This window comes from Salvia hispanica, chromosome 5 (assembly GCF_029641045.1).
Source record: "Salvia hispanica isolate PSC_SH4W2 chromosome 5, Shi_PSC_v1, whole genome shotgun sequence".
Lineage (NCBI taxonomy): Eukaryota > Viridiplantae > Streptophyta > Magnoliopsida > Lamiales > Lamiaceae > Salvia > Salvia hispanica.
Window position 1 is genome coordinate 25134682 of NC_142696.1, and position 18190 is coordinate 25152871.

General features: G+C 36.2%; 1 protein-coding gene and 1 long non-coding RNA gene across 2 annotated transcripts; both read left to right on the top strand.

Annotated features, from left to right (window-relative positions):
• The first annotated feature begins 6919 nt into the window (after window positions 1-6919).
• On the top strand, window positions 6920-8671 carry LOC125186105 (cytochrome P450 71A6-like). Its single transcript, XM_048082420.2, has 2 exons — window positions 6920-7813; window positions 8060-8671. The coding sequence occupies exons 1-2, from the start codon at window positions 6920-6922 to the stop codon at window positions 8669-8671; spliced, it is 1506 nt and encodes a 501-aa protein (XP_047938377.2).
• A 2555-nt stretch (window positions 8672-11226) lies between these two features.
• LOC125186938 (uncharacterized) lies at window positions 11227-12799 on the top strand. Its single transcript, XR_007170534.2, has 2 exons — window positions 11227-12414; window positions 12494-12799. It is a non-coding gene; the product is annotated as an uncharacterized LOC125186938 (long non-coding RNA).
• The last annotated feature ends 5391 nt before the right edge of the window (window positions 12800-18190 follow it).

Consider the following 18190-nt stretch of genomic DNA (forward strand, 5'->3'; position numbering starts at 1 on the left):
ATGTTGTGTTCTTAGTTTTGTATGTAGATGACATTCTTCTAATTGGAAACAATAAAAAGATGTTGTCATCAGTGCGAACTTGGTTGTCCAGCCAGTTCGAGATGAAAGATATGGGTGATGCGGGACACATTCTCGGTATCAAGGTTCTTAGGAACCGAGCTAAGAGAATGTTGTGCTTATCCCAAGAATCTTACATCGATACAGTACTTAGATGCTTTAGCATGCAAGATGCCAAGAAAGGTTTCCTACCTTTTAGACATGGCATCCATTTATCTCAAGAGATGTGTTCTAAGACAGCATCTGAGATAGCAGAGATGAGAAGAATACCATATGCCTCGGCAGTTGATAGTCTCATGTATGCTATGCTTTGTACTAGACCCGATATCTGCTTTGTTGTTGGCATGGTAGCAAGATATCAATCAAATCCCGGCCAAGGACATTGGACTGCCGTAAAGAATATACTCAAGTACCTTAATCGGACTAAGGACTATGTTCTAGTTTACAATGCAGCCGAGCTCTGTCCTTTAGGATATTCTGATTCAGATTTTCATGCTGATGTAGATTCGAGAAAATCAACTTCCGGATATGTGTTTACCTTAGGAGGTGGAGCTGTAATTTGGAAGAATGTAAAGCAGAAATGCATTGCAGACTCTACCATGGAAGCCGAGTATGTGGCCGCTTCGGAGGCTGCAAAAGAGGCTGTATGCTTAAGAACTTCCTTCTGGACTTAGGTGTGGTTACGAATATGCCCAAGAGCATCACCATTTATTGTGATAATTCTGGTGATGTGGCAAATTCGAGGGAACCACGGGCTCATAAAGCGAGCAAGCACATAGAGAGGAAGTATCATATTATTCGAGATATAGTGCAGAGAGGAGACATACAAGTGGTCAAGATTGAGTCAGAAAACAACCTGGCAGATCATTTCACGAAGGCATTAGCGGTAAAGCCGTATGAAAGCCATGTTGAAGGAATGGGAGTTCGACTAATTCAAGACCTCAATCCGCTTTCAGTATAAGTGGGAGAATTAGACGTTAGCACATTTTTTTGTATACTCGAAAGTGTTTTGAGTATAAGTGGGAGATTGTTAGAGTTTGTATACTAGAAATCACGTTTCGAGCGATTGAATACTGTAAAACTCTTATTTTATTTTCCAATAAATAAAACAGATTATTTTTGTCATAATGTTGTTATGTTTTACATTTAATGGATGTTAATGCATGTTTAAATGTATAAGTTAACTTAACAAAGTCTAAGTCTTTGTTTTAGGCGCGTCGTCCACTTTAAGGTAACACAGTCAGTTCTAAACAAAGAAAAAGATGAATTTTACTACCTAGTTGGAATTTGACTATCCATCGAGAAAGGTTGCAATGTCAGTCCGCATATTTCTAAGCCTTACTGAAATAAGATGACATTGGTGTGGTATAGCACTGAACGGATCTAACAGCAAGACTTATCCTTAGGCTATATACTGAAAGGCGAGGTCTTCATAAATATTTGTTTCTTAATCAATGTAGGTTAGCATTGAGCATACGATATTGATTATGCACTACTTTGACTTATCAAATGGTGCGGGTTTTTCGTAATCTAATTATCCTGATATATTGGGTAGTGGTGATCAATATCTAGCGGTGCTAGGATTGCTATTATATTGAGTCGTGCGCGAGCTAAGTCTCGTTTGATAATGTCCTCAAGAGGAGCGCGAAACGAGGTTTTATTATTCGGAACCTAGCTAGTTGGAGTTTGATTACTCTATGAATAATAAATAAGTGTTTCATGCTAAGTCCACTCTTGGAATTAATAAGAAGTTAATTAATTAAGTCAATAGCAGACATTAATTAATTAATGGACATTTTAATCTTAAGCACGGGAAATGAAAGTTAAACGGAAACCCTGATTACTTGTAATTACGGATTTGGATGGGGAGAGTTCAATATTACTTCTGTAGTGGCTGCTCGTAATATTCCAATTATAACTTATATTAAATTGTGGGTTCAATTTAATTAGTAAAAAGTAAATTGGATGAGCCCATATACAAAACCTTCCATAGATCTCTGTCTGGGCCCAAAAGGAACTTAATATAAATAGGAGAATAAAGGAGACAAAAATAACACAATTTTCATTGTTGTAATTTTCGAAAATTCCCTTCCCCAGCTGAGGAGATTTTCGAATCCCTCTCCTATTCCCAAAAGGATTTCTTCTGTTTTCTTTATTTAAGTCCTAGTATTCTAGTAAGATCAGCCCACACTGATATTGGGATACAGTTCGGGAACCAGAGAGAAGATTTCTGGTCTAGTACTCAAAGCATCACGTGGAGAAGAAGCTATCCATCTTCAATTCTTTGGAGAATTAATTAGGTATTTTTTTGCTTCGTAGAAAAGCATGTTTTAGGTTTCAATATTCTTAAAGCATGATTAATTCAAGTTATGAGCATGATACATGTAATAATTACGCGAATAGGTTTTGTCTAAATAATCTGCTAAATAGATCTGATTATTATGTAATTGATTTATGTGAGCACTTCCGCTGCCAACCCCATGGGTCTACTACCAAAAATGGTCAAAGTGAAAGTTGACAAATTTTTAGAGAGGGACGAAAAAGAAAATAAGTGACAAATTTTCAGGGACGGAGAAAATATCCACATTATAGTTGTTTAGCCATTACTCTTTTTTATTTTTATCCGGATGTCAATTACTCCAGCTTTCCACAAAAATATAATCTAATTTATAGACTTCATTAGTTTTAATGAGAAATTAGTAATGTAAGAAATAAGGAGAAAAAGTAGCTATATAAGTAAGAAAAATATGGAGAAAATATAGATAAAGTATGAAAAATAGGAGAAAGTAGATAAAGTATGAAAGAAAAACTTTCTATTTATAAAAGTAAAATAATTTTTTAATGGACATTCCAAAATTGGAATTACAAAATGTGACTATTTTTCTTGGACAGAAGAAGTGATACGGACTGTAAGAGTATTAGTTACAAGAATAATCCTATTTTTAAAAATAGCAAGATACGGAGTATTCACACTTGTCCATCAAATCATTATTTTAAACTCATCCATATATTAATTACAAGGTCAATCCAATTTATTTAAATTATTTTCAATGTATTCTCTAACGAAATTATTATTCTCAGTTGACTTTCTCATCAAATAATTTAAAGGAATTTAGGGAAACCTTTTTCTCTCCAAACCAAATTATTATTTTAATTATTCAATATATTAATTAAAAGTTATTCATCGATGAGATTTGAAGAAATTGTTTAACTTTGTTAAGAAAAGTGGGTGGAAAAAATTAGTGGAATGTAAGCTCTACTTATTATACTCCCTCCGTCCGTCATTAGAAGTTGCAGGCACTTTTATGCACTCTTTTTGTAAAAATGATAATAAATAGTTAAAGTGGAGAAATGATAAATTAAGATTTATCATTTTTCCACTTTAACTACTCCCTCCGTCCACAATTAAGAGTCACATTTTTAAGTGGCGCGGGTTTTAAGAAATGTTAAGAAAAGTGGGTGGTAGAAAGTCAGAGGAATAGGGGTCTCACTTGAATATATTAGTTTTAAATAATATGTGAGTGGAATGAGTTAGTGGAATGTGAGTTCTCTTTACCATTTATGGTAATTATGAACCAGGACTCTTATTCGTGGACGAACAAAAATGGGAAAACTGGACTCTTATTTGTGACGGAGGGAGTATTTATTATCATTTTTACAAAACGAGTGCGCAAAAGTGACTGAGACTCCTAATGATGGACTAAGTATACTTCTTCTGGTAATGAGTCTCACATTCTACTAACACAATTTTACTCACATTTTATTATAAAACTACTCCCTCCGTCCCGGCTAAGATGACACATTGCTTAGCCGGCACGAGGTTTTAGGAAATATTGGTTAAAGTGTTTAATTGGAGAGAGAAAAGGTGGATGTAAGTATTAAAGTAGAAAGATAAAAAAAGATGGATATTTTAATAGGAGTGAGAAAAAGTGATTGAGTGTATTAATTGGAGAGAGAAAATTTCTAAAAAAAGAAATGTGTCATCTTAGTTGGGACAAACTAAAAAGGAAAACGTGTCATCTTAAGTGGGACGGAGAGATATTTAGAAAAATGGATTAAATTCACAACCTTGTGAAATTTGGGACGGGGATATGCGAATTTTTCAGGATATATTATGATTTTAAATTTTTATCTTTTTTCTTCAGTTTTTTCTCTTTCAACTAGTTAATAATTGACTAAATTACCCCTAATATTTTTAACCCCAACAAATCTAGCAAACTTTGGAAAAAATGAGTTAGCGAATTATACATGGCATAACTATGTAATGTTCGACCAGGGGTGCGTTATATTGTTAACTATTTAAGTTGCTAACTCTGTTAATTCATCAATATAGTGTATTAAAAATATCAACACGGTGACATCAAAATGTCAACACATAATATCAATAAATTATATTGAAGTTCAACAAAATTATGTGTTGACATTTTTAATACACTGCGTTGATGAGTTAGCAAGTTAGCAACTTAAGAAAATTAGCAATTGATCACACCTCAGTTCGACCATTTTTACTAAATACACATGCCGTAATTAGGGGAGTGTTATATTGCTAACTAAATACTCTCTCCGTTCCATAGTAATAGGGGTGTTTTTCCATTTCCGTCCGTTCCATAGTAATAGAGTCATTTCCCTTTTTAGTAAAAGTCAACACATTTTTCCCCATCTACTTTACTCTCTCTTACTTTTTTCTATCTTCATCTCTCTACCTTTTTTCATTTTTCACTTTATTCTCTATTTACTTAATTCACCTAACACAATTTTTCTTAATCTCCGTGCCGAAAAGTTTTGCCTCCATTACTATGGAACGGAGGGAGTACTTAATTGCTAACTACAACTCAATAATAGTCCTTGGATATTCAAATTAAAGGTCTAGATCATTAACCACAAAATGTCAATACGATAAAAAAAAACGTCAATAAAGCTATAGGATTAATTGCAATAAAAATCAATAGGGGTATTAATGTCAAGTTAGTTATAACTAACTTTTAAAAGAAATCCCAAAACTTTAAATTCATATAACATATATCAAATTAAAGATAATTTTATAAGGATTCCAACGATATACCACATGCATATGTTCCGACGTCAAAATTTGAGAAAAATTTGAATTTTTTTTTTGAATTTTCGTATTTTTGACGAACATGTTTATGTCAATATACCTTACATAATATGTCAATATTATGCTTGTAAAATGTAAATATGAAATTGTGTTGACATTATTATGTCATCGTGTTGACGTATTTATTGACATTGTATTTCTAAACCCTAAATTTGATAGTTGTTATTATCTTTTTAATATTAAAAAATGAAAAACGAAATTACACATGGCAAATTGTAGACCACAAGATTTCTAAAATCTTATGGCCTTAAATTAGTTGTAGTTAGTAACTAAGGGATGAGTTAGCAATTGATCACTCCCCTGCCGTAATTATAAGTGGTTTTTATTCAGCATTACGTAATTAGCGAATCCTGGTAGATTGAAAAAAAAGGCATCATGGAGCTAGGAGTAAAACCAAAAGTATGTAAAATTAGTACACTACTATATCAACAAGTCACGAGGCAGAAAAAGAGAGCTTCCAGACGAATCTGAATACTCACCTACAACAGACCTTAAATTTCAACTTCCTCCTTAGGTTTGCTTATTAGCCTGTTCCACACGGTCAGTTGCCACAGTTCCACAATCCCCTTTGGAATGCAAGGATGAAGACAACAAGATTACGAAATGGTAGTTTTCAGATACGAGAGGAGGGTGCGAAGGGGAGGAGGCCGGAGGGTGGAGTTCCGATACGCAATTTATCAGAATTGCAGGTGAAAATGCAAAAGATAGTGAGAAAAATATTGAAATTAGGATGAAAATATGTGGGATAGTTTGATCAATTCATAAATATTGTAGGAGAAAAAATAAAATAAAATAAAAAAGAAAAAAAAAAACCTCAAAAAATCCCTTATTTTCAAAAATTTGCATATCTTCCTCTCAGGGGAGTGATCAATTTCTAACTCATCATTTAATTGCTAACTACAACTAATTTAAGGCCATAGGATTTTAAAAAACGTGTGGTCTACAATTTGCCACGTGTAATTTTCGTTTTTATTAATAAAATAAAAAAAGATTAAAAAAAATGCCAAATTAGGGTTTTAGAATAAAATGTCAATATAGTGTTTCGGAAATACCAACACAATGCTTTGAGAATGTCAACACGATGCTTTAAGAATGTTAACCCATTGCTTATATTAACATTCTACATGTATTGACATATTTTACATAGTATGTTGACATTTCTACTTTACGAAAAAATTGAAAAATTTTTGATTTTTTTTTCAAATTTTGACGTCGGAACATATGCATATATGATATCGTAGGAATCCTTATAAAATTATCTTTAATTTGATATATGTTATATGAATTTAAAGTTTTGGGATTTCTTTTAAAAGTTAGTTATAACTAAACATGTAGTTAATTGACATTAATACCCCTATTGATATTTTATAGAATTAATCCTATGGCTTTATTGATGTTTTTTTTTTATCGTATTGATATTTCTTGGTTGATGATCTAGGCCCTTAATTTGAATTCTAATGGCTATTATTTAGTTGTAGTTAGCAATTAGATATTGAGTTAGCAATATAACACTCCCTCTTCCTCTCATATTTTAGAAGGATAGCAAATTTAATCCCATATTTAAATTTGGAACTACCTCTTTATGATATCTCTCATTAATTACAAGGCCAATCTTATGTCTAAAAATAACAAAATATCTCTAAAGAAATTATTACTCTCAGTTGACTTTCTCATCAATTTATTATTTAAGGGCATCTAGGAAACCTTTCTCTTTGCAGTTTGCACATTAGTTTCTCCAAACCAAAAATGATTGCTATCTCACATTTCTTGGCTGTGCTACTCTCCGCATCCATCTTATTCTTCTTCCTCCACAAATGGCGCCGCAGCAACTCCCCGAAGCCCCGGGGAAGGCTGCCACCTTCTCCCCCAAAGCTCCCTGTCATCGGAAACCTCCACCAGCTGAGCTCAGCCCCCCACAGATCCCTTCAGTCACTCTCCCGCCGCTACGGACCCCTAATGCTGCTCCACTTCGGCAAGGTTCCTGTTCTCATCGCCTCCTCGGCTGAGGCAGCTCGTGAGATCATGAAACACCAGGACTTGATCTTCTCAAACAGGCCCCAATTCAGCGTCGCGAGCCGGCTGTTCTACAACAACCAGGATATGGCTTTCGCACCGTATGGAGAACACTGGCGCCAGATCCGCAGCATTTGTGTGCTTCATCTGCTGAGCAACAAAAGGGTTCAATCCTATCGTGGCGTGAGGGAAGAAGAGACTTCCCTCATGGTCGACAAGATCAGAAGGTTGGGTGCATCATTAAAGCCTGTGAACTTGAGCGACGTCATTCAGTCTTTGACGATCGATGTGATTTGTAGGGTGGCGCTTGGAAAAGAGTATAGTTTGGGGAGTGATTTCAAGGATATTTTTGGTGAGTTTGGGGATTTGGTGGGGATTTTACCTTTGTGGGAGTATATTCCATGGTTGAGATGGATGAGAAGGTTTGATGGTTTGGATAAGAGAGTAGAAAGAGCTGCTAAGAAGATGGATAGGTTTTTGGAGGTTGTGATTCAAGAACATAGAGTTAGGGAGAGGAGAGAGGGAGATGGTGGTGAGCTGGATTTTGTTGACATATTGCTTGATTTTCAAAGAGAGAATGCAAGCCGCACCCCTATTGAACATGACACTATCAAAGCTACTGTTTTGGTATGAATGCATCTCTTTTACCATATGTATGCTTTTGTTTTCCAATATAAATACTCATGTGTTTTCTTATAGAAATACTCGTGTGTTTTAACTAGGATTTTAACCAATTTATATTTTCTTACACACAAATAGTTTTATATAGTGTTCTTAAACCATGGTATTTCATTATTATGCCTGCCCTATTTTGATTGAAAATTTCTTTCTATTTTGATTGGATATTTCTTTTGCAGGATATGTTTGTTGCAGGATATGTTTGTTGCAGGAACTGATACTACATATACAGCTCTTGAGTGGGCGATGACGGAGCTGATTCGAAATCCAGAAACAATGAAAACATTACAAAATGAAGTGAGAGAAGTAGCTGGAAATAAGGATGAAATTGATGAGCAAGACTTGGAGAAAATGCCTTATCTGAAAGCAGTGATAACGGAGAGTCTAAGGTTGCATTCGTCGGGGCCATTGTTGCTCCCTCGTGAATTAACTCAAGACACAAGAGTATTGGGCTATGACGTCGCATCTGGTACACGTGTGATGATTAACGTTTGGGCAATTTCTAGGGACCCGTCATTGTGGATAAATCCTGAGGAATTTCGTCCGGAGAGATTCCTTGAAATGAGCGTAAACATTAGAGGTCTGCATTTTGAGTTGACTCCGTTTGGAGCAGGCAGGAGGGGTTGCCCTGGTATTACCTTCGTGATGGCGGTGGATGAGCTCACATTAGCCAAGTTGGTACACAAGTTCAATTTTGGATTGCCTAATGGAGCGAAAATTAAGGATTTAGATGTGAGTGAGTCTAGTGGAGTCATAATCCATATAAAGTGTCCTTTGTTTGTTGTAGCGACTTCACATGTTTTTTAGATAACGTAATGTCGATATTTTAATATCCGGACTGGATCACTTGGTTCAACCGTGAACTGACACGTTCCAAGCTTGATGTTGAGAAGAGTTGAACTTGAAAAAAATCTCAATGATATTTAAACTATTAGCTTCATTGCGAAAATGATTCTTCTTAATATCCTTTCATTCTGTGTTATTAGATGCTATTTTTGGCACAAAAAAAGAAGAAGATATATGTGAAGTGGAGTACATAAAGTAAAAGACGGGATCAAGTAACAAAGATGTAGAGAGAATAAAGTGACAAGAAAAGTATAAAGTTTCAAAATAAAATCAAATATGCATCTCATGTTAAAATTTTTGGGCTTCCACGTGACTAATTTAATGTGTATGGCTATCTAGTCCAAATAAAGTGATCTATTAAAGATTAAGGTTGAGGCTAAAGTGTATTTATTTGTTATTTAAATAAGTCTAGATACCATATATGATTTTATATATGATGAGGTGTCGAATAGAAAATAAATGGGTTTATATTTAATAAAAATGTAAGCTAGGGTTATGGTCCCAAGACGCCAGAAGAACATTCGATATCTCTGTATTCTCTCGGCAGACTATTGCGAAGAATGTTTCTGATCCTTTGGAAGATCCATAGCCGCTGCAAAGCAATTTCACCTTTCAATTCGTTATGGATCAAGGTACGCACTCTACGGTTTATGTTCCTTCTCCATCGTTCTCGTTAATCATCGTAGAGAGTTTTATGTAAATGTTCATTCAATTATTCCAATAAGTGGTATGGGAGTCACTCTATTGATGATTCTCTGAGAATTGGAAAAAGAAGAATTAAGGTTTTAATTATTGTTTGTTCCTGTAAATCCATAAAATTAAGGTTTGGTTTTATGGATTTGTTTAATCGACGGTGAATAAAATTTAAATTCAATGTCAAAATTTTCTTCTGTCTTGATGAATTGATTTGTGTATACCTAATCTCGAAAACTAGTTTTATGTAACAAAACTCAGCGCCGCAGCATGTGCAAGTTTTATTTGATTATTTGTTAATCATTACAATGTGTTACCTTAATCTATTGACAGCCGCCGCTCAAGGTTTTTGTTTTGTTAATTCATTCACAATTGAGATCTTTAGCTTTCTTTACTGTAAAGAATTGAATTAATTCTTGTTGGTTTTGATTGTGGAGAATTCACGTGGTGTCACGACCACAACTCCCTAGTGCTAGTGAGCGTAGCTATTTCGCGACTAAACATTTCTCAGTAATCAAGGGACAAAAATAAAAAGGATGAAATCACTTAAATCAATAGTATCAAAGGCATATGGGTACATAGTCAAAACGTGTTCAGAGTATCAAGATTAAGTTCATAGCTTTCTAGCACATAACTCTAGATTTGCAGCGGAAGAGTCCAAGACAAAATAGCACGTATGAAGACATGCTACTTTGGGCTACCTAACTACTTATTTAAAATGCTTGTCCCAACACCTTCGCCTGCTCGTCCACGTTCAACCTGCACATTTGAAAATAACATGCAGGGCTGAGTATTTGATATACTCAGTGGGCACATTGCCAAAAATAGTTCTATCTTTAATTGTCAATGCCACAGTTGAGTGATCACGGGGTTTTACTTAAAAGACCCGAGTCACTAAAATACTTTTCCTTTAGTAAAGATTTGATTGCGCAATCACATAACATAGATATACCATATCTGAAACTGATGTGAACCGGAAATGTGGCCACATTCCACGACGGTCACTGGACCGGCCAACTCCTTTGTTAGCTCACGGTCCCCTTATGTGTACACTAGTCCGAGTAGGGTTTGCGGCCCTACTGGGACCCGAATTCGATTTAACTTAAATTGGCATAGCCAAGCAGATAGGTAATCATAAAACAAAACATGGCATGACAACATACTTGAGCAAAGATTCACATTTTCATACTGAAATCACGTTTTTGAAAGAAATGCCCACCTCAAAAGCTAAAGCTCCTTCCGAAATTTCCTTAACTTGGTCTTAGACGACGTGTGAAGACGTCCCTTTAGGAAATAAAAATAATACTTACTTAGATTTTGAGATATCCATTAAGCTTAAACATGGATGCATCCTAAGTGCGTGGTCATTTTATTCCTTTTCCTTAATTCATAAAAAGTCCTTGAGCACTAAATAAATCTTGCGATTTAGTTTGGTGTGGAGGTCTACCAATTATTCGTTTAACGAAAGAGCGTTACCTCCTATATATTTTATTCAAGCACTAACATAGACTCGAGGTCTTTTCATCATTTCGTACATAACTTATTCGAGCGTTAATACTAAAGTCCGGGAATTAAATTTATCATCATGGAAATAATTTAGCGGACCATTACTTAACCTCAATTATTTGATTGAGCAACATAAGTGGGCTCATGATTTAATTAGGCTAAAGCCAACTCCCATTTTATTTTAATTATTAGCCCAACTTCTTAGATTATTTAAGAATTAGTCCATTCTTTAGAATAAAACCTTAGCCCATGCATGTAATTAATAGAGGCCCAAGAAGAGGCCCAAAATACTCCCTTTCCCCCAATTCCATCGACCTCTCTCTCTCAATATCACAAGACAAAAATCCCTAAATTGGAGAATTGAAATCCCCAACTTCTTCCCCTTCTTCCTCTCGGCGGAATCGCCGCCTCACTTGGTCGCCGAATCACCGCCGGCTTCAGCTCCTCGGCGTCATGGAGTCGCCGACGGCTCGTGCCAGCGAGTCCCGCCGTCGCGCGAGGTTTTGGAAACGGCGCCTCTATCCAACGCCGCCATCCGCCTCCGGCGGCGTCCCTCTCTGTCTTGCTCACTCCACCACCGCTGCTGCCCGCGCGGCGGCTCGCCGTCGCCTCGCAGCCCTCCGTCGTTGTCCAGATCGGGCAGCTCAAGCATAAATTTTTTTTTAAAGCTAAGTTCTTTCACTCCTTTCATTCCTTAGCATTTCGTTTAAAAACTTGGAGCAGTAGCAATGTGACTAACGACTTGATTGTGGAGCTTAACTCACTGGAATGAGCTTGAGTTGTTTATCTTGTTATGTTAAGTGTTGTTTCTATGATTCCAAGAGTTGGAGCTTTACTGGGGCTTTACTAATCTGCAATTACCCTTTGAGTTTGGCTAAGAAATGTTGATCCCTTGATTATTAAAGCTTGCTACTTGTTGTGAGGCTGAAAATTAGTGTAGTTAACACTTGTGCTACTAAGTTCTTGTACTATGTTATGATTGTTCTAAACATGATGCAAGATAAGGTGTTGGGGTGTGGAGGTGTTTACATGGATGAAAAGGAGTGACATGGAGGGTGTTGATGATTTACCTGTTGTGGTGAAAGGGACCAAAAGGAGGGATGGAGTGCTCCTGATCTTAGCTCGCTCACTGCCCTCTTTTCCTAGAAATTTCACTCTCAAATTTTCTCAAAGAAATTTGCTGGATTTGTTGTGTGTGTGAAGGAGTTCATAGGCGGTGTGGAGGGGATTTTATAGGCTGATTGTGGTGTACTATGGGGACTTAAATGGGGCTGTTGTATCACTTGTTGTTATGCTGCAGAAAATCCCACTTTAATGATCCCATTGCCCCTCCTTCTTGGCTGCAAATTTGGCATTATATGGGTACTTAGTACTAGTTATTAATTGGGGTTGTTTGATTGCAGAGAGGCAGGGGATGTTGTGCCAAGGGGCTGCATTATGAAGGGTTTGCAGGCTGGAAATCCCCCTGTTTTTGGCAAGTTCTTGGTCTTCAAGGAAAAAGAAAGGTTTGTTTTCTTTCCCTCCATAAGTGTTCTATTAATCATTCTTGTCCCATGGACATTAAAGCTTGTTTACATAATGTAGGTGAGAGGAAAACTTAGCTCCCATCCAACTGCATCTCGAGTGGGCTCGGATTCACCGAATGGCCGACGGGCTGCCCGAAACGGGCCCTAAATCGGGCCTGGAGGAACAAGGCCGAGAAACACTCCACAATTTCATATATATATTTTTCTTTTCTTTTCTTTGGGACTTGATCCATGCAACATATATATGTATTTTTTTTTTTTGTTTATTAGTTAAGCTTGTTCTATGTATTGAAGCATTTGAACATTAGTTGCTCGTTAATTGTTTTTTTTTCGAGATTTCTATTCGAAAATTCGTGATACTTTACATTGCAAAGTCCAATTGTTTAGTTCTTGCAACTAAAAAGAATTAAATCCCATAACAAGGGCTCGAGTTCCAATAACCCTTCGTGAAAAGAGAACTTACATCTTTAGTTCGACAATAACAAAACGAAAGAAAGGAATTAAGGGTGCGGGTATTACATTCTACCCTCCTTAACAAAAATTTCGTCCCGAAATTTTGCTTATGCTACTCAAAAAGCTTTGGGTACTTTTCCTTCATCTTGACAATGATGCTTCCTCGTAACCATGATGCTTCCATAAAACTTTCACTGTTACAATAGACTTATTCCTCAATTCCTTAACCTTTCTATCCAAGATTGCCTCTGGCTTCTCTTCATAGCTTAAGTCTGGTTCCAAAACCATCTCCTTTTGGTGGACTATGTGTTTTGGGTCGAACACATATTTCCTCAATTGAGACACGTGAAAAACATTGTGCACGTTCCCGAAATTTGGTGGGAGTGCCAATCTATACGCCACAGGGCCGACTCCTTCTAGAATCTCGTAGGGTCCGATGAAACGTGGTCTTAGCTTGCCCTTGACGCCAAATCTCGTAATTCCTTTAGACGGGGATACCTTCAGAAAAACTTTGTCTCCCGCCTTGAACTGCAGATCGGTTCGGCGAGCATCTGCGTAAGACTTTTGCCTATCTTGAGCTTCCTTGATTCTCTCCCGGATCTGGCGGACGATCTCTATCATTTCCTCTACAGAGTCCGGTCCAAGCGTCTTTCTCTCACCGACATCATCCCAGTAAAGTGGTGATCTACATTTCCTCCCATACAGTGCTTCATATGGGGCCATGTTTATAGTTGCCTGATAACTGTTGTTGTAAGCAAACTCTATAAGTGGCAGTACTGGCTCCCTTTTTCCTCTGCGGTCGAGCACTATGGCCCTTAACATATCTTCCAAGGTCTGGATTGTCCTCTCAGACTGCCCATCAATCTGTGGATGGAATGCCGTACTGAAATTCAACCTGGTGCCCAGCTCTTGCTACAGGCTTATCCAAAACCTAGAAGTAAATTTCGGGTCACGGTCTGATGTGATCGTCACCGGTATTCCATGTAATCGTATGATCTCTTGCACATAGATTTGAGCTAACTTGTCCGATTCGTAAGTGATACGAACTGGTACGAAGTGAGCGCTTTTGGTGAGACGATCTATACTCACCCAAATAGCAGTATTTCCTCGTTGTGACTTTGGCAATCCTGTAACGAAGTCCATCGCAATGTGCTCCCATTTCCACTCGGGAATCTCTAGGGGTTGCAATTTCCCATAGGGTCGTTGATGTAGAGCCTTCACTCGTTGATGTAGAGAACTTACATCTTTAGTTCGACAATAACAAAACGAAAGAAAGGAATTAAGGGTGCGGGTATTACACGTGGAGAGTTGGTAAATTGAGAACTCCATTCATGGTTGTTGAATGGTTGTCGGCGTCGAGTTAATTATTGTGATTACAAACGCATATAACTGTTTCGATTGATAAATTGTATTATCAATTCATGATTTTATGCCAGTTTAGTTGAGAATTGATATTCATGTTTATGCTTATATGTTCTGTTGTTTGGTTTACGTTGAGGATTTGCAAATTGTGTATTCTCTTGTTAGAAAATTAGAGTTTCGTTCTGGCTTGTCTTGATGAATCCATAAAATTTAGAGTTTGTGTTTTATGGATTTCTTTGATTGTTTTGATGTTGTTTCTGGCTGTTATATTCATTGGCTTCGTTCTTGGAAAACATAAAATATTTGGATTTTGTCGATTTTAGTGAAAATCGGATTTGAAAAAATTATATGGAATCCTATTAGGAGTCGGCAATTTGCGATTTGCTAGGGAGCTATTGTGCTGGCCGTAAGGATTTAACGACTTGCTGAGTTTGCAAGGTATGCGAACCCAGCGCCTCGTTGGCTAGCCACTGTATTCCGGAAAATTATCATCGACTTGCTTGCAAGCGTTTGTATTCAGTTTTAAAATTTTAAATTCAATAATTTTGGTGCATCTCATGTTCCTTTTATTGATGTGTGTGTTTTAATGGGGATATTAGTCGGCCCAAAGGAAGATTAATATTTGGCACGAGATCACACATACCTTTGGTGATAAATATGTGACAATTATTCAGCTTTCGTGTAAGTAGTGTGATGCCCAAAGGTGGACACTATTTGACATGATTTTATTGTTAGTGTGATCACTATAAGGAAGTTGTCACTTGCAAGTTCACATAATTGTCAAAAGATTTTTTTTTTTTAAATAAAAAATAAAAATTAACTCCTATACGAAGGAGGAAATTACAAATAAACTCCTAACAATGGGGGAAATTACAAATGACGTCAAGAGGGCTTGAAATCAGCACCTCATACATTGATGTCTAAGCTCATTGCCGCTAGGATAAGGGCTCTGGACCTCATAATGTTTTACTAATGTTCAAAGTAGATTAGTCGAAGCAAGACGTTGCAAAAGTAACCTCTCTTGTCTAGACTTCTTTATTGCGAATATTAGGACGGTGATGTGTGTGTGTATTTTAATGCGTATATTAGTCGGCCCAAAGGAAGATTAATATTTGGCACGAGATACACATATACCTGTGGTGATTAATAGGTGACAATTATCTAGTTTTCGTGTAAGTAATTGTGATGCTCAAAGGTGGACATTACTTGACATGATCGTATTGTCAGTGTTTGATCACTACAAAGAGGTTGCCACTTACAAGTTTATATTACTATCCAAAGACTTGATATGAATATTGTGTCGGTACCTCGAGATGTTACCTTCTTATTTGAATTTTATTACGTGAACATGACAATTATTTCGGTTTTGATTTTCTATTATGTCATGATATCTACCCCTACAACTTCTTCCAACATGAACAATATGTTAGTGTTTAATGGGTCAAATTTTAGGATTTGCAAATTGTGTATTCTCTTGTTAGAAAATTAGAGTTTCGTTCTGGCTTGTCTTGACGAATCCATAAAATTTAGAGTTTGTGTTTTATGGATTTCTTTGATTGTTTTGATGTTGTTTCTGGCTGTTATATTCATTGGCTTCGTTCTTGGAAAACATAAAAAATTTGGATTTTGTCGATTTTAGTGAAAATCGGATTTGAAAAAATTATATGGAATCCTATTAGGAGTCGGCAATTTGTGATTTTCTAGGGAGCTATTGTGCTGGCCGTAAGGATTTAACGACTTGCTGAGTTTGCAAGGTATGCGAACCCAGCGCCTCGTTGGCTAGCCACTGTATTCCGGAAAATTATCATCGACTTGCTTGCAAGCGTTTGTATTCAGTTTTAAAATTTTAAATTCAATAATTTTGGTGCATCTCATGTTCCTTTTATTGATGTGTGTGTTTTAATGTGGATATTAGTCGGCCCAAAGGAAGATTAATATTTGGCACGAGATCACACATACCTTTGGTGATAAATATGTGGCAATTATTCAGCTTTCGTGTAAGTAGTGTGATGCCCAAAGGTGGACACTATTTGACATGATTTTATTGTCAGTGTGATCACTATAAGGAAGTTGTCACTTGCAAGTTCACATAATTGTCAAAAGATTTTTTTTTTTTAAATAAAAAATAAAAATTAACTCCTATACGAAGGAGGAAATTACAAATAAACTCCTAACAATGGGGGAAATTACAAATGACGTCAAGAGGGCTTGAAATCAGCACCTCATACATTGATGTCTAAGCTCATTGCCGCTAGGATAAGGGCTCTGGACCTCATAATGTTTTACTAATGTTCAAAGTAGATTAGTCGAAGCAAGACGTTGCAAAAGTAACCTCTCTTGTCTAGACTTCTTTATTGCGAATATTAGGACGGTGATGTGTGTGTGTATTTTAATGCGTATATTAGTCGGCCCAAAGGAAGATTAATATTTGGCACGAGATACACATATACCTGTGGTGATTAATAGGTGACAATTATCTAGTTTTCGTGTAAGTAATTGTGATGCTCAAAGGTGGACATTACTTGACATGATCGTATTGTCAGTGTTTGATCACTACAAAGAGGTTGCCACTTACAAGTTTATATTACTATCCAAAGACTTGATATGAATATTGTGTCGGTACGTCGAGATGTTACCTTCTTATTTGAATTTTATTACGTGAACATGACAATTATTTCGGTTTTGATTTTCTATTATGTCATGATATCTACCCCTACAACTTCTTCCAACATGAACAATATGTTAGTGTTTAATGGGTCAAATTTTAATGGGTTGGAAAGATAATATTCTAATTACTTTGGGTTGCATGGATCTAGATTATGTGCTAAGGATCGAGCTATTTGTTTCTCGTATGGATAATAGTACTCTTGATCAAAGGAGAAACTATGAGAAATACAAATGCTGGAATCGCGTAAGTTTAATGATCATTAAGTATAGCATCCTAGAAGCCTTTCAAGGCACTACATCTTAGAATATTACTAAGGCCAGTGAATACCTTGCCAAATTAAGAAGCGTTTTGAGAAAAACGATAAGGCTGAGACAAGCATGCTTGATCTCAATAAAGTATAAGGGCAAGGGCAACATAAGGGAGCACATTATGCAAATCTCTCACGTTGCTTCACTTCAGTTTGAATTTTAAAGAATTGTTTGTGCATTTGGTGTTGCATATCTGGTTAATATCTCAAGAAATAAAGTAAAAGGACATTAACAGAGTGTATTGAGAATGCTACTATGCATAAGGTTCATTAGAAAAGAAACAACATAAGGATAATGATAGTTGTTTCTTTTTGTGGTAAACATGGATATAAAAAGGAGAATTGTGACAAATATCACGCATGGCATACAAAGGAAGTTACAATTCTTGTTTGGTATGTTTTGAAGTTAATTTGGATTTAGTCCCTAATGATATTTACTGGGTAGATTCTAGTGCTACTACTCACATAAGGTGCAAGGTTGTCTAAGCTACCGAAAGTCAATTGATGTTGAAAGATACATCTATGTGGGATATGATAAATTGGTGGAAGTAGAGACTATTGGACATTGTAAATTGTTATTAGAGAATTGAATTATTCTGGTTTTGGTTTTGAAGGGTACTTTATTTCTGTTTCTGCCTAGGACAAATTTGGTTTCTCTTGTTCATTCAGAAATAGTTAAGTTCTTTCTTCAAATAATTCTAGTATTGTGAGCATTGTTTATCAAATGCATATAACAATCTTTACATGCTCAATTATGTTACTTCATATTCAGAAGCTTTACATGTTGAATCAAAAGGGACTAAGGAAATTAAATAATGAAAATTTGGTTAATTTATGACACAAGTATTTTGGTTATATTTTAAAATAAAGGATTGTGAGACTTGTGTCAGATGTTATATTAAATACACTTATCTTTTTCAGAACTTGATTTGTATGTTCAATGTATCGAAGGAATACAGACAAAA

Excerpts from the sequence above, each read along its gene's own strand:
- LOC125186105 (XM_048082420.2), top strand. The coding sequence starts at position 6,920 with ATGATTGCTATCTCACATTTCTTGGCTGTGCTACTCTCCGCATCCATC. Across the intron at positions 7,814-8,059 it reads CTATCAAAGCTACTGTTTTG|GATATGTTTGTTGCAGGAAC; the intron begins GTATGAATGCAT and ends TGTTTGTTGCAG.